The sequence below is a fragment of the Sciurus carolinensis genome, chromosome 17 (assembly GCF_902686445.1).
Source record: "Sciurus carolinensis chromosome 17, mSciCar1.2, whole genome shotgun sequence".
In the NCBI taxonomy this organism is placed as follows: Eukaryota; Metazoa; Chordata; class Mammalia; order Rodentia; family Sciuridae; genus Sciurus; species Sciurus carolinensis.
The window spans coordinates 6,030,532-6,052,767 of NC_062229.1; the positions used below are offsets into that span (position 1 = coordinate 6,030,532).

Below are 22,236 nucleotides of genomic sequence, written 5' to 3' on the forward strand. Positions count from 1 at the left end.
AAGAGAATGGTCAACATCCAATCACAGAGTCACAGCATCTCCTATACAGGCTGCCTCTCCCAGGTCTTCTTTTTCCTGGCTTTTCTTGTCTTAGAGAAATGTCTCCTATCAGCAATGGCCTATGACCACTATGTGGCCATTTGTCACACACCGATGTACACCATCATCATGAATCCTTCCCTCTGTGTGACACTGGTTCTGATCTCTCTGGGCATCAGCTCTGTGGATGCCCTCCTCCACACTCTGATGGTGCTGAGGCTGTCTTTCCACACTGACCTGCATATCCCCCACTTCTTCTGTGGACTTGCTCAGGTCATCAAGCCTGCCTCTTCTGATACCCTCATCAATAACATTTGGTTTATTTTTTCTCTATCATATTGGCTGGTAGTTCTCTATCTGGAATCATTTTCTCATATACTCAAATTGTCTCTTCTCTGTTGACAATGCCATCACCTGGCAGAAAATATAAAGCCTTTTTGACCTGTGGGTCTTATCTCTTAGTTGATTTCTTGTTCTATGGCACAGGTTTTGGTGTGTATTTTAGCACTGCAGTTACTGAATCATCAAGGAAGACTGAAGTGGCTTCAGTGATGTACACTGTGGTCCCTCAAATGCTGAACCCCTTTATCTACAGCCTGAGGAACAGGGATATGAGGGAAGCCTTGAGGAAAATATTAAGTAGAATAACATTCTTCAGGTGATTGTTGTCATATTTAAGCCAGTTTCCCAAAGTACATCCAGTGAACATTTAACACTGTCAAGCAAAACTTAATGTTGTATTTATGAGGAAAACAATTTTTCCGTGGAGAAAGAGGCCAGTTTTGGATGAGATTTTAGGGTGTTTTTTTTTTTTTTTTTTTTTCTTTTTTGAAAAACCAGTGAACGAGAAAGCAAGCAGGTAGGGTTAAAGATCACTACTTTCCAACAAAGAGAAAAACTTCTCAGAGTCATCTCTCCATGTGTGGAAATAAAATCTCAGCAGAACATGACAGCATGTTATTGGAGCAGGAGGCGGGGAGGGTGGCACAAAGGAAAAGCATTCAGCACCACACTCGTGGACAGCTCCCTGTCATTCCCCCATGGTCTTCCAGAGCAGAGCTTCCTCCACTGGTGCCCACAGAGCCCCTGCATAGGTGAGTCGCCTGAGGACCATGTTCATAATGCAGGTTCATTAATCTCACTGAAGGACTATTGAGTTTGAATCTTTGTGGAGATGTCTAAAGAAGTAATTCATAAATAAGCCCTTTGTAAGGATTTGAGGCCCTCAAATCTGAGAAGATTTTAGGTATTAATATTTCAAGAACAGAAGAGAATGCATTTGCAGTAGGTAATATGCCTCAAATAACATAGTATCAAGTGTCATACATTTAGTGTATAAAACTTACCAGTAGGCTTAAATTTGTTGTAACATACTAAAACATACATACAGACCACCAGTTTAAAAGTAAAGATAGACTATGTGTAAAGAATCCTCCAGTTACATATTTCTTTCTCCTCTTCTTATAAACAGCTCCATTAAATTTATATTTATTATTTGCAATATTATTTGATTTCCCTGAATCCTTTGAAATTGACAGTCATTAGTCATGTGTGCCAACACAATGGCATTGTCACAAGATTCAACTGCGTGATTTTATCACCCTTATAGGAAAGCATGTGAAATTTATTACATAAATTTATTAAATATACTACATACTAATATACATACTATATGCATACATACTACATATACACACTAATATACATATTAATATACATATATATACTAATATACATAATATAATATACATACTATACTAAACCATCACTAGTCCATGAAGTTCACCCATTAAATAGCAGCAATAATATTAATAGTAAAATTAATCAATATGGGAATAATAACAGATCAATGATGGCAATATTTGATGAAGTGGAATTCACCAAAGAAACTTAGCTTTCAATAAATCTATTTCTTTTGGCCTTCTAAGTTATGAGACAGACATCATTACAATATGTACATGTATGATTACATGAATGTTGTGAATCTATGTTGTGTATAACCATGGAAAGGAAAACTTGTACCCCAAATTGTGTACAATGATTCAAAATGCAGTCTGTAAAAATAAAAAAAATGAAGAAATAAGTAAATAAAATTTAAACATAAAAAATTCTGTCTTTTTGTTCTTGTTTAATCATACAATATCTTTTAAAATGTTTTTATTAGTACACGATGCTTACACAAAATATGACGGTTCGCTTTTATGTAATCATACATATAAAGATCATAATTTGCCGCATTTGAGTTCTGAGTATTTCCACTTCTTCTCCTTTCCTCCTTCCCCTCCAATCTTCTGGTCTCCTTTCTATGTATTGATTGTTTTTTAAACTAGTGCTTTGAAGATATATATAAATGTGTAATTCACTGTGGTATATTTACATATGCACAGAGCATAATTTGGTCAATTTCATTGTGCAATTCCTCCCTTTTCCCAGCCCTCCTATTTTCCCTTGAATTCTGTTCCTCTACTCTATGATCTCTCTTCTATTTTCATGTAACTGCACACCACTCCTCTTCTTAATTTGCTCTAGCTTTCACATATGAGAGAACAGATTTGACCTTTGACTTTCTGGGTCTCACTTATTTCAGTTAACATGATGTTCCCCAGTTCCCTTAATTTATCAACAAATGCCGTTATTTCATTCTTATTATGATTTAAACAACATTATATGAATGTACTATATTGTTCTCCATCAATCTCTGGACAGACAACTGGCCTGAGTCCATAATTTCTCATTGACACCCACACTTAGAGGCATCAAATCTACCTATGCTTAGGTCATTGGTAGGTGTTATGTGCACTGCAGTTGTGCTATTTTTCCAAACAATTTCTTTTGGGGTAATAATCTGAAACAGGGGCACAGGCTTCTTTAGCCAGGACTACAAGCATTTATCTCCTCTATCCTTGATATCTTTGATATTGAAATTTTCAAAGAGAGTTGAATGGACCAAGTTGTGATTGAATTGAAGTGCACTTTTGTACCACTGCGCTGGGGTGTAGCTCAACATCAAGACTAACAACCATCATGTTTGGGGCAATGAATTCCAATATTATTATAACTATAATGCACTAAAAACACTTAAAAACTTGTATGAACTACAAAGGGAAAAAGGCAGTTCAATAGAAATAACAAAAACAGGTATTACAAAAAAAATGGGAAAGTACATTGTCCATGTATCTGAGAAGACATTCAAACTCAAAATTAAAAAAAAAAACTGTAAACTTAATGAAATAATATTTTACATGCACTAGATATTTAAGAGTGATGCAAATGAGCTGGTGACTATTTGTATCATAAGAAATGCTCTCAGGAGTGTAAATTTGTTCAACCACTAAGGAAAACACTTTGAAACTACCCAAAGGAGAAGAGATGCTCTTAAATACACAATAACTCCACTTTAAGGGCAAAAATATTGCTTATTTCCACCAGAGGACCTGTGCAAGATTACTCAAATATGTTGACTCCTAATAGTCCAAAATGTGGACTTGGGATATACCTCAGTGGTAGTGTTTGCATACCATGTACAAGGCCCTGGGGTCTGATCCAACACATCATTTAAAATAATGCGCAAAGAACTTAAAGCTTGCCACTGAACATCGCAGCAACATCAGGCAAGATAATTGTACTTTTAAAACATTTTTAGTTGTAGATGGATGTAATAACTCATTTTTATTTATTTGTTATTATGTGATGCTGAGGATTGAACCCAGTGCCTCACACAAGTATGCAAGCATTCTACCACTGACCAACAAAGCCAGCACAGGATAACTGTATTTTGATTTCAAAATGTGCAGTGTAAAACTATACAGCATTAAAAGAAATTAACTGTTGCCTCATCAACAGCAGGTTTGAATCTCAAAGTAAAATGATTCAAAAATGATCATAAATAGAACTCATAACACAAATATTCAAGTCTTTAATTCACAATGAAGCAATTTCATTAGTAGACATATCTAAGAAATTTTGCAAGGATACATGGAATTATGATTTTATAAAACAAGCATTTGAGTGATGGGATGCAGCTCAGTGGTATAGAACTAGCCTAACATGTATGAGGTTTGGGATTCAACCCCAAGCACTCCACACACGCAAAAAATAAATAAGAAAAATTGCTATATGCATATAATTATTATATGCAGTCTCATTCCACAGCACCTCCTCTTTCTCTCCTTCTTTCACTTACCCTGAACCCATCTTCTTCTTATCTATTCTACCATTCTCCAAAAGAATATGTATTAAGGGACAAAACAGATTGCAGCAAAAATCTTAATATTGGAGAGTAGAGAGAACGATATGAATGGAGAACTCTCCAAAAATCCTGTTTGCTATAATCAATGATTTATATGTATGTTTTCATTATATAACCGCAATTTTTATATTTCAGATAAGTTTTATACACCAAACAAATAGTGTTTGAACAAGTAAGTTGGAACCAAGACCTTTTGTGTTGCATATTAGAAATACATTGCCATCTGCTCTTGAAATATTTATGTCTGTATTTTCAGACTTGAAGCAATATCTGAATCTCACACAGTACTTATTTATAAAGCATATACTTGGAACATATGCTCCAAATATTCAAACATAGTAGTTTGAGGGGATAACAATGACCATGCCATATGAATGTATTCCTCACGTGACCCACAGTCACAAGTGTTATATAGATAGAGAATCTCCACTAAGGAAGACACCAAGGAATCCAGGTGTGGAGCTGTCCACCTCTGGTGGTGCTGAACACTTTTCCTTATGCCTAAACAGAAACACCTGACCCTGTGACAGGCTCCCAAATTCTCCTGTGAGAATTCCATTCCTCAAGCTCTATATATGGAGAGAGAATTCTGACTTACAGACAGCATGTTCTCATTTCTGGAAAGTGATTACCCTTAATCTTGCCTTTTTCCATTTTCTCTCACACTCTTTTTATTTTTTTACAGCTAAGAGTGCACACAGAAAAAAAAATGGAAGACTTTCTCCATATGAAAATAGTTTAACACACAGGGAAAATCTTTGAAGTTTTACATGAGAGTGCTAAATTGTCATTTGAACACATTCTAGAAACCTGGTTTAATCACAATGAAAACAACCTTTAAAATGGTATTCTACCAAATATTTTTTCCAAGGTCACCCTAATGTTTTTGTTCCTGAGGCTGTAGATAAAGGGATTCAGCATGGGAGGGACTATAGAGTACATCATTGAAGTCACTGCAGTCTTCCTAGAGGACTCAGAAATGGAGTTAAGGTATACCCCAAAACCTGTGCCATAGAACAAGAAAACAACTAAGAGATGAGATCCACAGGTGGAAAAGGCTTTGTATTTTCTTCCAGCTGATGGCAATCTCAAAAGAGAATAGACAATGTGAGTATAAGAAAAAATAATCCCAAACAGAGCAATACCGCCCAATATGACAGAGAAAAAATACATGAAAATATTATTGATGAGGGTATCAGAACAGGCAGGTTTAATGACCTGAGAAAGTTCACAGAAGAAGTTAGGGATCTCCAAGTCTGTGCAGAAGGACAGCTGCAGCACCATCAGAGTGTGGAGAAGGCTATTCACAGTGCTGATGAGCAGAGAGATCAGAACCAGCATCACACAGAGGGAAGGATTCATGATGATGGGGTACATCAGTGGGTGACAAATGGCCACATACCGGTCATAGGCCATTGCTGTGAGGAGACAATTTTCCAGGACAAGAAAAGCCAAAAAAAAGAAGACCTGGGAGAGGCAGCCTGTGTAAGAGATGCTCTGACTCTGTGCTTGCATGTTCACCAGCATCTTTGGGATTGTGCTTCTGCTCATACAGATGTCTGTGAAGGACAGGTTGGAAAGGAAGAAGTACATGGGTGTGTGGAGATTGGGGTCAGACCTGATGGCCAGGATGATGAGCAGGTTCCCAAGCACTGTGACCAGGAACACGAACAGGAGGAGACTGAAGAGAAGCAGCTGCAACAATGGATCTTCTGTCAGTTCCAGGAGCAGGAATTCAGAAACAGATGTTTGGTTTCTGGGTTTGGTACTACTGATGAAAAAAGATGGATGACATGATAATAAAAATCCCTGGTTTTGGGGGCCACAGCATTGGCTGTATCACCTGGGAATGTGTTAGAAATGCTGATACCTGGACCCACTCCATACATACTGACAACAAGTTCCAGGGTGGGGATTCAGCAATCAGCCATTTAACAAGATCCCACACACTTGGCCACATCTGAGAACTTATACTCAAAAAAAACTCTCTTCTGCATTTTGAACCTAGGTGAGTATTGAAATCCTTCCCTGTGCTTATCTCTCCTTTCATCCTCTGTCCCCCACCTTCTTCCCCGGACACACTCTTTCAGCCCAATAATACTTAGACTCACACACTGTGAATGAAATTCAGACTCCAGCACATGCTGTGTAAATAGGAAAAATTCCTCAGCTCTTTCAATAGCACCAAGGTCCTCATTGCTGTCCCAGCACCTGTCATAAAACTTCACAGACTTGTTGCAATGATGGGAAAGGGACAGAACAACATCGGCCAACACTTGCTCAACACCTGGGGTCCTCATGGTGACATTTCTTTTTGGCACATTTTGTGTACCACAGCACAGGCATCTGTCATGTTTTCTGCCTTGGAGGGAACTTGTCAGTGGGACAAATGAGAAAAGAGAATAGAGAGACAGAACACCCCTGCAATTATAACTGCAAATTTGAAGGGCAGCATATTTCCTGTGTTACCTTCCTCATGGGAGACTTGGTCATGCACAGAGGAAAGGAAATCAATATTCATGGCATCAATATTCATTTGACATGGACATAATACAATTAAATGATTTAAGTGATGAGAACAAATTAGATGTACAAATCAATATAAGCATTGAGAGTAAAAATGGTATGATGCACTGGATCCTTCATTAAAAATGTTTAAATATTATTCAAATTTTACAGGGATGTTGGTATCCATTGTAAAATTTTCTAGCATAAAAATAGTACAGAAAACAAAAACAATGAACTCAGTAAGCACCACTCAACATTATCCAATTCACATCCATCTGCATTTTAACTTTAGGCCTTATCATTGAAAAAATAAAACATGTGTATGTGAAGGCACATTATACAATCATATTTCTTTTCTTCCCAGGGTAAATGACTACAAGTTATCTAGTACATATATATGATTCCCTCATTGTTTTATTGTATTTCATACTATTCTTCCACAAGTATTTGTGTAGTATTTATTTATTTTTGGGGGGGTAGTATTTACTTTTTAAACATCAATATTACAAGCAACGTATGGTTTATGTCATTTTACAATTGACAATATTGGGTAAATTTTTAAAAATTACTGTCGATATTTTCATGCATTTCACCTACCACAGTGTCCTGCTATGTTAGTACATCTCTATTTATTTCTCCATTTTCTGCCTAGTTGATGTGATAGAGCTTTCCTTTTATTACATGTATAGTTGGACTCATATAAAGTAAGAAACAATGGACAGGGGAAACTGTCACATAGTCTTACTTCTGAGAATAGAAGGCAAATGGGGGGAACTACGAAAGGAAGCTTCACTACATATTATTTTTAATTGATAAAAGATGAACCTGATAATAGTAGAACATCAACATTTGTTACTTCTGGAAAATGGTGAATGGAAGTATAAATTAAATTATTGTAACACTCCCACTGTTGCAGTCACAATTAAAAATAATCTATGGTTCTATGAGGAACAGGGAGATAGTTAAGTAGTTTCCTGTGTCTTCCTAGGTCTCTGCATCCTTTCCCAGTCAGACACTAAACACAGATGACACCCACGTTATTCTGTAAAAATGATGTAGGAGCAGGACTTAGAAAGATAAGGTGAAGCTGACCAACTTCCCCCCTCCAGCATGCAAGAGCACAAGAAAAGGACAGAGAAGGTTGTCATATTCATCCCTTTTGAAAATGGGGAGGTTTGTGCTCAAGAGGAAAATGGTTCTTGTCATCTCATACACAGAGGAGACCTCCAGATTGAGAGCTATGTCAGGTGATTTTACAAAGGTACCAAGAACATGTCACACTGGTGGCAGACAGCTAAGCACAGAGCCTCTGGGAGACCTGGTCTTGACCACTGTCAGGTATTTCCCTCACAACTCCATCACCAGGGTGAAACTGTACTGAACTCCTGCTTCCTTCCCATTATCTACGGGACTTCAAGTTACCTGACTGGCACCATAGTGGAGTGATAGGGGTCATCTCCCCTGCATGTTGGATGGACACACAAGGTCTGTTCTCAGGAAGGCAGAGGGACAGAGTGAGACACTGAGATTCTGCCAGAGACATATATTCTGATGGGATTGTCAGGTCTAGTCTCCTGACTGGTCACAGGGTATTTGCAGTTTCTGTGTCCCTGGGGACTCAATATCCAAAGCTCCTTATTAGACAATGCATTATTGTTAGTTGGATCCTATGGCACTGCAAAGTCCTTAAAGGCCAAGACTCTGAAATGAGAGAATCCATTATGACTGAGTCCCCCGCTCTGCAGAGCCAAGTTGCTCATTCACTTTTCACCTCCTGCTTCTCTCAGACACATTACATAGACCTCACACACATGCACATACCACCCATCTCTGACTTTATCCCAGACTGTGTTTTTTCTTTAGTGGAAGCAATGGCCTCTCTGAAACCTGATTCTAGTTTTATGTATGGAAGCATAGTTTTTATATGTGGGTATACACAGCACAGTTATAAATGTAGGTAAAATAATATAAAAATGAAATCACTCAAATTTTCTCTAAGAATCATGATTCTTGAGCCTTAATCTTCATTCTGGTCATTTAGCTCATCAGATTCTAACCCACAGTCTGTCTACAATTCTGACTATAACTGATAAAGACTTCTGGGTTAATCTTTTTCAAACCTCATAACCACGTTTTCTAATTTAATCACAGTAGTGTCTGATTGTATTTTATTTCATGTGAGGGTAAATAAATAAGTTGAACCCATGATTTGTGACTCTTGATTTTTGTAGTGTTTGGGAAAATTACATCATTGGCAAGGCAGTTTTTCTATCCGCCCAGTAAACAGTCAGATTTCAGTCAGAGTTATGTGAAGACACTTCTCCACTGAACCTTGATTACAAACTTTCATCTTTAAAGAGTTCAATGTTTTCATGTTTATCATACATTCTTTTTTAATCTTATTGATTTTATTTATGTTTTGTGACTTCATCTCTTGCACTTTTAGTTTTTACTACTGCCTTTTCATTCATTGTACACAAATGGAGTTCAACTTTTCATTTTCATGGTTGTACCTAATGTAGATTCACACCATATGTGTATATATGGTAATGATATCTGTCTCATTTCATCATCTTTTATACATTTCACTGCAAGTTACCTCTTTCTATTCCAGCTTTCTTGTCCAATGGTGCTTTGATATATTATTTCACAACAACATGAGACAAGATAGCATTATTATGTCAGTATAAATTTTCCTACCCACATTAATTTAAACACATGAAATAGGTGATAAATTTTTAAATAACATAGCTGGTTCTCATAAAACAAGATACAAGTTTTTCTGCATATCAAAAATAATACAAACACAAGCACAAAGAGTGGTCGGGATGAGTCAAGGGGATAAAAGGTTTAATGGACATATAGAAAAAATATTACTTCTTCATGTAATGCGTCAAGCATTTAATAAGTTAACTGCTAGAAGCCTGGGACAAAAGTGTACTTTCAATATTTGGGAAATGTGGGCAAACAGAAATTGTTGAACTGTCTTGGATTATAAACATCACTTGGAACAGATGAAGATTAAAGAAAATCTACAAAGAGCAAGTGAGCCATACTCTCTCCTGGCTTCTTGGCTGAGTTTTTATTATTAAAATCACAAGCAGAGGAATCACTAACTTAATTCAGTACTAGAGACATGATTGGTGATTGGTGAAAACCCCTGAGAACCTCCTGTATTAGAAAAAAAGTGGACTCACACACAGAAATAAGGGGGAGGAACTCATTCTCACTCACATAAGATCTGCAAATCAAAATTCATACAGAGAACTAAACAATCCTGAAACAGTATCTTAATCTATTCTGTGCTGCCATAACAGAGTACCACAGATCAGGTAGTTTATGAAGAACAGGAATATATGGTCTCTCAATTCTGGAGGCCCTGAATTCACTTTCAAGGCCACAGGAGGTTTGGTGTCAGACTACAGACACCATCTCTGCTTCCAAGCTGGCTTCTTGAATGCCCGTCCTCCAGAAGGCTCACATGCTGTCCTCATATGGAAGCACAGAAGATGAAGACAACCCACCCCTGCAAGTCCTTTTGATGGTACCATTAATCCATTGATGAGGGCAGAACTCTCATGGCCTAAGCATCTCTTAAAGGTCCCCACCTCTCAAAACCACTTCAATGACAATTCCATTTCAACACGACATTTAAAAAGACAATCACTCAGCAAAGCACAGAGAATCACCAAATGACCATTCAACACCTAATGAGTCCAGCAGTATTGTAACGTAATGACCCCAGAGTGTCATTGATCAGCTTCCACTCCTCTAAGACACTTTTCCTAAGTATGCAGCTTTCACCCTATTGCAATTTAAGTTAATGTCAAAAGTGAGAGAATTAGAACTTACACATATCTTTTGGAGTGACATAATTCAATTCATGAAAGGGATTACCTGTGTTTGACTCAATGGAAGTGTTATATCAACTGCTCAGGGAGGGACACTCAGGTTTCTGTCTCTGGGAACCACATCTAGGTGTGACACCTGCATCTGTCGCAACCCCCAGTCCTAAGAAGATCCATATTATAGTAGATTGAATGACACTCTTCTCCCTATTCATGTATACACCCTCACTCTGAGGTTATTTTTTTTAATATTTTATTTTATTTGTTCTAGTTCATTGTACATGACAGTAGAATGCATTTATACACTTTGTTAGATCATACATAAATAGAGTGTAATTTCTCCTTTTTCTGGTTATACATATTGCAGGATCAAATTGGACATGCTCTGAGGTTCTTATAATGAGTATTTCCTCAGTGGTTTTCATCAATCACCAGTCAGGTCACTTTAGTACAAGCTCTCTGCAGTGTTTCAGCACATTAGAATCAGGCTTACTTTTATGGGAACCTTCAGTGTCCTTGCTGATGAATTTCAAATATCTTAACATTATCTCTACCGCTGAGATAATCTAATGAAATGATCATGTTAGATGCTAATATTACTATAAGAAGAATCATTCACTAGTGACTGATCCCAATAATTATTAAATTGTATACAAAACATAGCTCCCTTTCTGCCCTATGGGTCTATCCTGTGGTAAAATGGATGAGACCCACACGTGCAATGAGGCAGAAGTCAGCCTCCAGATATGACAACAGACTCCTTTGCATTCTTCTGACCTTTCCACCCTCTACTACTTTCCATCCTCTGAGACTGATCCATAAAATCATCCCTAAGACTCTCCAGAATATACAACAGCTCCTCTACCTCAAAAAAAAAAAACCCAGTAATGACATTTATTTTTTCTTTAATTACTTATTTATTATTTTACAGACTGCATTTTGATTCATTGTACACAAAAGGGGTACATCATTTAGTTTCTATGGTTGTGCACAATGTAGATTCATACCATTGGTGTAATCATACATGTACATAGGGTAATGATGTCTGTCTCATTCCACAATTTTTCATACCCCCCTCCCTCTCATTTCCTTCACATAATCTAAATTTTGTCCATTCTTCTCTCACTCCTCAAGCCCTGACCCCCATTATATATCACCATCCACTTATCAGGGAAAATCATTTGGCCTTTGGTTTTATGGGATTGACATATTTCACTTAGCATGATATTCTCTAACTACATTCTTTTAACTGCAAATGCCATAATATTATTCTTCTTTATGACTGAATAATATTCCATTGAGTATATATACCACAGTTTCTTTATCCATTCCTCTATTGAAGGGCATCTAGGTTGGTTCCACAGTCTAGCTATTGTGAATTGTGCTGCTATAAACATTGATGTGGCTGTGTTACTGTAGTATGCAGATTTTAAGTCCTTTGGGTATAATCTGAGGAGTAGGATAACTGGGTCAAAAGGTGGGTTCATTCCAAGTACAAATGACCTGATTGATATTTCTCAAAGAACATATAAAAATGAACAACTGTATGAAAAAAATGTTCCATTTCACTGATCATCAGGGAAATCCAACTCAAAAGCACAGTGGGATATCATGCCACCTTTAGAATGGCTAATATAAAAGACAACAAGTAACAAATGCTGGTGAGGATGCAGAGAAAAAGAAATTATTCATTGTTGGTTGACGGTAAATTACTACATCCATTATAGAATGCAGTGTGGAACTTCCTTTAAATTCTATAAATAGAAGGACTTCCATAATCCAGCAATCCCATGACTAGGTGCATATCTAGAGGTGATTTTATCAGTACACACAAGAGACCTCATGCGCCCTATGTATTGCAGGACACTTCCCAGCAACCAAGATAGGAAGTCAAACAAGGTGACAGTCAATGAGTGAATGGATAAAGTTAGTGGAATACAGAACGGAGTATTATTCAGATATTGAAGAGTGGAATTCTGTCATTTGCAGCACCATGAATGGAACCAGAAGATATTTGATGAAAAGAAGTCAGGCACAGAAGGACAAATACCACACATTCTCACATTCACGTGGGTGCTAATACTGATCTCATAGGACGAGAGGGCAGAGTGTGGCTGCCAGAGCTTCTGAAGATGTTGGAGAGAGGGGAGAGTTAACAGATACAGAGGTACAGTGGGATGGGAGTAATGACTTCTGATGTTCTATAGCAAAGGCAAAAAACCATGGTTGACAACAACTGATAGATATTTCAAAATGAGAACATTCTGTATGTTCCAACAAAAAGAAATGGTGAATATCTGAAAACAAAATATTTGAGGTGGTTGATATACAGCTAACCTGATCTCATTATGCCTTGTATATATGGACAAAAATATCTCACTGAAGCCCATAAAAAGGTGTAATTGTTATTTGTCAAGAAAAATGATATGTGAAGAAATATTTATATCTACTTAAATCATCAAATCTGGAACACCTAGTTCAGCCTCTAAATCTAAGCCAAAAATGAAATGGAGTGTAAAGCATTGAAACCTTTTAACAAGCATCACAGATCTGGAAGGAAAACCAAAGTAAGGTAACAAATGCAAGGTATTTAGCTCTTATTTCATCTGGTCATTTAAGAGAAACTTGATGACAGAAGAGTCAGGCATTCTGTGTCACCAGGATTACAGTCACTTTGCCTCACTCTAAAACCCAAATCCAGAGAAAATCGTACATCATAGCAGAGAGCCTATCCTACCACAGAGTTTCCTCAAGGCCTCCTTCATGTCTGTGTTCCTCAGGGTGTAGATAAAGGGGTTTAGCATCTGAGGGACCAACAACTACATTACAGAATTCACTGCAGTCTTGCTGTGGAGTCAGTCACTGCAGAACTAACAAAAACCCTGAAAGCTCCCCACAGAACAAGGAGACAACAGAGGGGTAGAACCTACAAGTAGAAAAGTCTTTATGACTTCCTCTTACTGATGGGATTTTAAAAACAGAGGAGACAATTGAGAATAAGCACAAACTATTCCAGAGAGTGGACTCCAGCAAATAGGACAACTGCAGCATACATCAGGACATTATTGATGAGGGTGTCAGAACGGGACAGTTGATGACCAGAGTGAGATCACAGAAGTGAGGGATCTCCAGTCCTGTGCAGAAAAGCAGGTGCAGCATCTTCAGACTGTGCAGCACAGCACTCACAGTACTAATGACCAGGGAAAATAAAATCAGTTGACCACAGAGTCAGGCATTCATGATGACTGTATAGATCAGAGGGTAACAAATGGCCACATAGCAGTCATAGGCTATTGTTGCAGGAAGACAGTTTTCCAAGCCAGCAAAATCCCAAACAAAGCAGGCCTTAGGGAGACATCCTGAGTAGGTGTTACTCTGATCTGTAATGGGGTTGCAGCTCAGTGGTACGATGCTTACCTAGCATGCATAAGACTTGGGATTCAATCCCTACCATCCTGTGCAAAAAAAAAAAAAAATGCAGCACGCAGAATTATTATATCCATGTAGAAACATGTCACCATGAACCCCCACATTGCAGTTTATAACTGCGATCCACTAGTAAAAATAATCCTAAAACAAGCAAATGAGTTCTATATAAATGATAGGGATGGTGCACAATGAACTACTGGCAATTTCACAAGATTCAGAGTAATTGAACAAAGTTTTACTTTTCTCTTTTTGACATTTATTGGTGCATTATAATTATATATAATGTTAGGATTAATTGTGATATATTTTTACAGGCACAAAATACAATTTGGCCAGTTAAATTCCCTCGTACCTCCCCTTTTTCTCCTTCCATCACTTTCCCTTACCCTATCTTCTATTCTCCTGCTCTCCTAAAGAATATATTTTAATGATGAAAACAGAATTCAGCAAAACTATTAATGTGAGAGAACAGAAAGAAAGATATGATTGGAGAATTTTTGAAAATAGTCTCTGCTGTATTTTTAATCAATTTGTTTTCATATATGTTTTATTGTATCACCACAATTTTTACACTACACAAAGGTATCAAGCATAATGTTTTAACGACAAATTGGTACGAAGGTCTTTTATGTTGCATAACACCAATACATTGCTTTTCTGTTCCTGTAATATTAATGACTTTTACTCAGACTTCAGACAATATCAGAATCTCACACTAAAATTACAAATGAAGCATGTCCTTGCAACATAGGCCCCCAAAATTGAAACTTAGTAGTGTTGAAGGGACAGCAATGAGCATGAAGCATGTGACATAGTCCTCAGGAGACTCACCTCCACACATGCTCTGTGGACAGAAAAACTCCACTCAGAATGCAACCCTGGAATCTGGATATGGAGCTGTTCACAGATGGTGGTGTTGAACACTTGCCTTTGTGCCGAACAACAAACCCTTGGCCAATGTCGGGCTCATGGTTTCTCCCATGAGAATTCCATTGTTCACTGTCTATATGTGGACAGATCATTCGACCTTAGGGACAGCATTAGGCCTTTTTGGAAAGTGGTAACCCTTAATCTTCCTGTTCCAATTACCTCTAGCACTGTTTTTGTTTGTTCTACCTAATAGTTCCAAACAAAAAAGAAGACTTTCCCTATTTGAAAATGGATTAATGCATAAGGAAACATTTAAAAGTTTTATATCAGTGTATGCAATGTAATCCAGACACATTGTAGAAACCTGGTTTAATTGTGATAAAAATCACCTTCAAAGTGTTATACTTCCAAATATTTTCCGCAGGGCCTCCTTCATATCTTTGTTCCTCAGGCTGTAGATAAAGGGATCACATTTGAGGAACCACAGTGCACATCATTGAAACCACTGCAGTCTTCCTGGATGACTCAGTAATGGCAGAGCTAATGTACACACCAAAAGCAGTATCATAGAACAAAGAAACAACTAAGAGATGAGATCCACAGGTGGAAAAGACTTTATATTTTCTTCCACCTGATGGCAATCTCAAAAGAGAACAGACAATGTGAGTATAAGAAAAAATAATTCCAAACAGAGCACTACCACCCAATATCACAGAGGAAAAGTAAATAAAAATATTATTGATGAGGTTATAAGAACAGGCAGATTTAATGACTTGAGAAAGTTCACAGAAGAAGTCAGGTATGTCCAAGTGTGTGCAGAAGGACAGCTGCAGCACCATCAGACTGTGGAGCAGGCTATTTAGACCACTAATAAACAAAGAAACCAGAACTAGCAAGACATAGAAGGAAAGATTCATGATGATGGGGTACATCAGTGGGTGACAAATGGCCACATAGTGGTCATAGGCCATTGCTGTGAGGAGACAATTTTCCAGGACAAGAAAAGCCATGAGAAAGAAGACCTGGGAGAGCAGCCTATGTAGGAGATGCTCTGACTCTGTGCTTGGATGTTCACCAGCATCTTTGAGATTGTGCTTGTGCTCATACAGATGTCTATGAAGGACAGGTTGGAGAGGAAGAAGTACATTGGTGTGTGGAGGTGGGAGTCAGACCTGATGGCTAGGATGATGAGAAGGTTCCCAAGCACTGTGACCAGGTACATGGACAGGAAGAGGCTGAAGAGAAGCAGTTGCACTGCTGGATCCTCTGTCAGTTCCAGGAGGAGGAATTCAGAAACAGCTGCTTGGTTTCTGGGTTTCGTGCTACTGATGAATCTAATGTAAAAGAAAGGTGACATCACAATAAAAGCTAAAGCTCCTAGGTTGTGAACAATAACCACATCACCTGGGAACTTGTTAGAAATGCTGATACCTGGACCCCACTCCATACCTACTAACAACAAGCTCCAGGGACACAGTCCAGCAATCAGCCATTTCACAAGCTCCTCCACACATGAACACATATGAGAACGTGTGCTCAAGAAAAACTCGCTTGTGTATTTTGAACCTACAAGAATAATGAAATCCTTCCTCTACTTATCTCCCCTTCCTTCGAATCTCTCTCCCACCTTCATTCTTGGACACACTCATTCAGCCCAGTGAATTCTTACACCCACACTCTGAATGAAATCCGACTCCAGCACATGCTTTGTAAACAGCTGTTTCATAAGCCCAAGGTCGTCCATGCTATCAGAGGTCCTGTCCTAAAACTTCACAGACTTGTTTCAATGGTGGGAAAGGGACAGGCCAACATCAGCCATTACTTGCTCAACACCTGGAGTCCTCACTGTGACATTTCTTTTTGGCACATTTTGTGTGCCTCGACACAGGCATCTGTTATGTTTCCTGCCTCTGAGGGAACTTGTCAGTGGGACAAATTGGAAAAGAGGCCAAACAGACAGAACATCCCTTCAGTTATAACTGCAAATTTGAAGGGCAGCATATTTCCTGTGTTACCTTCCTCATGGGAGACTTGGTCATGCACAGAGGAAAGGTACTTAATATTCATGGCATTAATTTTAATTTGTCAAGGACTTAACACAACTTAAATGATTTAAATGATGAAAACAAATTAGATGTATGAATCAATATACGCATTGAAAATTTACAAGAGTAAAAATTGTATGATATGATGGGTTCTTCATGAAAAAAATACTTATACATTTATCAAACCCCTGCAGAGATGTTTTTGTCCATTGTGCTATATCTAGCATAACAGAAGGATAGAAAATAACAATGAACATCTAACTAAGTACCAGTCAACATTATCCAATTCACACCCTTCTCCATTTTAACTTTAGATCTTAAAATTGAAACAAATAAATCATGTGTATGTGAACGCATGTGATCATACAATCGTATTTCTTTTATCTCAGGAAAAATGGTTATAAGTTATCTACTACATCTATGTGATTCACTCATGGTTTTATTGTATTTCCTACTATTCTTCCACAAGTAATTGTATGGTTTTCATTTTACAAAGGTCTATATGACAAGCATCATTTGTTCATGTCCTGTTGCAATTGACATTCTTGTGTATTTTTTTTAATTACTGTTGATAATTTCATTAATTTTAACTACCAGAGTGTTCTCCTATATTATCACATCTCAATTTATTTCTCCACCTTCTGCCTAATTATATACAGATTTCCTTTCACCCTACCTATACACATGGATACATATAAAATATGAGACAATGCACAAGAGAAATTGTTGCAGTGCTCATGCTTCTGAGAAGAGATGATGAATGCAGTTAAATATTTAAGGATGCCATCATTACATATAATTTTAATTAAAAAATATGAATCTGATAATAATGGTATATCAGCACTTGTAAGTTCTGGGAAAGGGTGAATGGTAGTATATTTTAAATTATTTTAGCACTCTCTCTCTCTCTGTTGCTGTAACAATTAAAAATACTCTATGGTTCTACAATGAGGAAGAGGTAGACAGGGAAGTAGCTTCCTGAGTCTATCTATGTCTGTGCATCCTTCTCCAGAGTCATCCAGTAAATCCACATGACACTAACAGTCTTCTGTAAAACAAAGTGTAGGAGAGGGTGATAGAAAGATAAGGTGAAGCTGACCAACATGTCTCCCTTCCTGAACCCAAGGGCAAGAAAATGCCAAAAAAGATTGTCACATTCATATCTTTTGAAAATGGGAAGGTTTGGGCTCAAGAGGAAAACGGTTCTTGTCATTTCATACACAGAAGAGACCACCAGATAGAGAGCTATGTCATGCGACTTTGCTACCAAGAACATGTGACAATAGTGGCAGACAGCTAAGCACAGAGTCCCTGGGAGTCCTGGTCTTGACAACCCTCAGGTTTTTTTCTCACAACTCCATCACAGGATGAAACTATACTAAACTCCTGTTTCCTTCCCATTGTCTACAGAACTTCAAGATACCTGGCTGGCACCATAGTGTAGTGATGGAGCGTCATCTCCCCTGCATGTTGGAAGGACACACAAGGTCTGTCCTTAGGAAGGCAGAGGGACAGAGTGAGACACTGAGCTCCTGCCAGAGACATATATTCTGAGGGGATTGCCAGGTCTTGTCTCCTGACTGGTCACAGGGTATTTGCAGTTTCTGTGTCCCTGGGGACTCAATATCCAAAGCTCCTTATTAGACAAATGCATTACTGTTAGTTGGATCCTATGGCGCAGCAAATCCTTAAAGGCCAAGACTCTGAAATGAGAGAATTCAGTATGACTGAGTTCGCTGCTCTGCAAAGCCACATTGCTCATTCACTTCTCACCTCCTGCTTCTCTCAGACACATTTCACAGACCTCACAGAAATGCACATACCACCCTTCTCTCACTTTATCCCAGACTTTTTTTTCTTTAGTAGAAGCAATGGCCTTTCTGAAACCTGATTCTAGTTTTATGTATGGAAGCATAGTATTTATATGTGGGCATACATATCACATTTGTAAATATAGCTAAGATAATGTAAAAAATGCAAGCACTCTAACTTTCTCTAACAGTCACTGAATGTATCTTGAGCCTTAATCTTCATTCTGGGCATTTAGTTCATCAGATTCTAATCTACAATCTGTCAAACATTCTGACCATAACTGATACAGACATCTGGGTTAATCCTTTTTTGAGCTTCGTAAACACGTTTTCTATTTCATCAGAGTAGTGCCTTGTTATATTTTATTTCATATGAGGGAAAATAAATAATTTCAACCCATGAACTTGTGACTCTTGAATTTTTATAGAGCTATGGGAAATTAAGATAGCTTCTTCAACAAATGGTGCTGGCAAAACTGGAAAACCATATGTAGTAAAATGAAATTAAACCCTATCTCTCACCCTTCACAAAACTCAACTCAAATTGGATCAAGGATCTATGAATTAGACCTGAGACCCTTCACCAAATGGAAGAATAATTAGGCCCAAATCTTCATCATGTTGGCTTAGGTCTAGACTTCCTTAACCTGACTCCCAAAGCACAAGATATCAAAGCAAGAATCAATAAATGGGATGGAGTCCAACTAAAAAAGCTTCTTCTCAGTAAAGGAAACAATCAATAATGTGAAGAGAGAGCCTAAAGAGTGGGAGAAAATCTTTCCACATCCACTTCAGATAGAGAGCTAATCTCCAAAATTTATAAAGAAGTTAATAATTTTTACACAAATACACAAAGAACCCATTCAAAAAATGGGCTATATAACTGGGCAGACCCTTCACAGAAAAATATTTACAGGAAATCAACAAATAAATTAAAAGTGCTCATCATCTCTAGTAACTAGAGAAATGGAAATCAAAACCACCCTGTGATTTCATCTAACTCCAATTAGAATGGCTTTCATCAGGAACACAAGCAATAATAAATATTGGCATGGATGTGGGGAAAAAGTCACACTCATACATTGCTGGGGGAATTGCACATTGGTACAGTCACTCTGGAAAGTAGTGTGGAGAGTCCTCAGAAAACTTGGAATGGACCTGCCATTTGCCCAGCTATCCCACTCCTCGATTTATACCCAAAGGACTTAAAATTAACATACTATAGCAGTGCAGCCACATGAATATTTATAGCTGCTGCATTCAAAATAGCTAGATTGTGGAACCAAGATAGATGCCATTCAATTGATGAATGGAAAAAAAAACTGTGGTATATATATACAAAGGAAAAATACTCAACCATGAAAGGAATAAAATTATGTCATTTGCTAGTAAATGGATGGAACTGGAGAATAACAAGCTAAGTGAAATATGTCAATCCCAAAAAACCAAAAGCCAAATGTTTTCTCTGAGAAGTGGATGATGATACATAACAGGAGGGTAGCAGGGAGTAAGAGAAGAATGGAGGTACTTTGGATTGTGTAGAGGGAAATGGGGCAGGTGAGTGCGGGGAAAGGAAAGATAGGAGACTGACATAGACATTATTACCCTAGGTCTATGTATGATTACACTAATTGTGTGAATCTATATTGTGCACAACCATAGAAACAAAAAGTCGTACCCCAATTGTGTACGATGAACTAAAATGCAGTCTGTAAAAATAAAAAAAAGAAATATATTAAAAAGGAAAGTTATGTATAAGCAAATAAATATTTTAAATCACTATAGGTGGAATACCTAGTTCAGCCTCTGACTCTATGACCTGAACAAAGATTTGGAGTTCAAAGATTTGAAGCCATTTATAAAACATTGCAGATCTAGAAAGAAAAGCAAAGTAAGGTATCGACCCCAAGAAATTTAACTTTTATTTCATCGGTTTATTTGAGAGAACCTTGATGACAGAAGTTTCAGGCATTCTGTCTCACCAGGATACCTGTCACATTGCCTTATTTTAAAACCCAAATCCATAGAAAATGGCACATCATGGCCCAAAAAATACCCTAACACAGAGTTTCCTCAAGGCCTCCCTCATGGTCCTGTTCCTCAGGCTGTAGATAAAGGGGTTCAGCATCTGAGGGACCACACAGTACATCACTGGGGCCACTGCAGTCTTCCTGGGGGAGTCAGTGACTGCAGAGCTAATGTACACACCCAACCCTGTCCCAGAGAACAAGGAGACAGCAGACAGGTGAGACCCACAGGTGGAAAAGGCTTCGTACCTTCCTCTCACTGATAGAATTTTCAAAATAGAGGAGAAAATTTGAGTATAAGAACAAACTATTCCAGAGGGAGCAATTCCACCAAATAGGACAGCTACAACATATATCAGGATGTTATTGATGAGGGTGTCAGAACAGGCCAGATGATGACCTCAGTGAGTTCACAGAAGTGGGGGATCTACAGGGCTGTGCAGAATGACAGGGGCAGCACCTTCAGACTGTGCAGGAGGGCACTCACAATACTAATGACCAGGGAAATTAAAATCATTCGATCACAGAAGCCGGCATTCATGATGATTGAAGAGCTGAGAGTTATACATAGTCACATGGCAGTCATAGGCCATTGCTGCAAGAAGACAGTTTTCCAAGACAGCAAAATCAAAGACAAAGCAGGCCTTGGAGAGATATCCTGAGTAGGTGATGCTCTGATCTGGCCTGGGATTAGCCCAGTGGTAAACCAATTGCCTAGCATGCATTAGGCCTGGGATTCAAACCCAGCACACCACACACAAAAAAGAAAACAAGAAAAATATTATACCCATGTATGAATATGTCCCAATGAACCCCATCTTTTATATAACTGAAATCCACTAATAAAACATTTCTACAACAAGCCAATGATTTCTACAAAAATGATAGGGCAGTTGCACATTAACTACTGGCCATTTCATAGGATTCAGAATGACCCAACAATGTTTTACTTTCCTTTTTTATTGAGTTGTATTGGAGCATTATAATTCTACAATATTAGGATTCATTGTGATATATTTTTACAGGGAGTTAATACAATTTTGTCAATTTCATTCTACAGTATCTATGATCCTGTGCTTGAATGATCACCAGCAGCTTTGTTGACTGGTAATGATCTGGATCACAAGAACATTCTATTAGGAGTATATATTGGTTCAACCACTTAGGAAAGCACTTTGGCACTTCCCAAAGGAGAAGAGCTGCTCCCATATACACAATAACTCCACAACAATGGTAAAAATCTTGTTTATTTCTACTAGAGGACTTGTGAAATATTACTCAAATATGTTTACCCATAATAGTCCAAGATGTGGACTGGGGATACAGCTCAGTGGTAACGTTTGCATAGCATGTAGAAGGCCCAGGGTCTGATCCAACACACCATTTAAAATAATCCACAAAGAGCTGGAA

At 38.0% G+C, this 22,236-nt stretch overlaps 1 protein-coding gene across 1 annotated transcript; it reads right to left on the reverse strand.

The window, feature by feature from the left end:
* Positions 1-5,125: 5,125 nt before the first annotated feature.
* LOC124969010 (olfactory receptor 7G2-like) lies at positions 5,126-16,436 on the reverse strand. Its single transcript, XM_047531844.1, has 3 exons — positions 16,393-16,436; positions 16,116-16,277; positions 5,126-6,059 (listed from the first exon to the last, which is right to left on the reverse strand). The coding sequence occupies exons 1-3, from the start codon at positions 16,434-16,436 to the stop codon at positions 5,126-5,128; spliced, it is 1,140 nt and encodes a 379-aa protein (XP_047387800.1).
* Between the last annotated feature and the right edge of the window lie 5,800 nt (positions 16,437-22,236).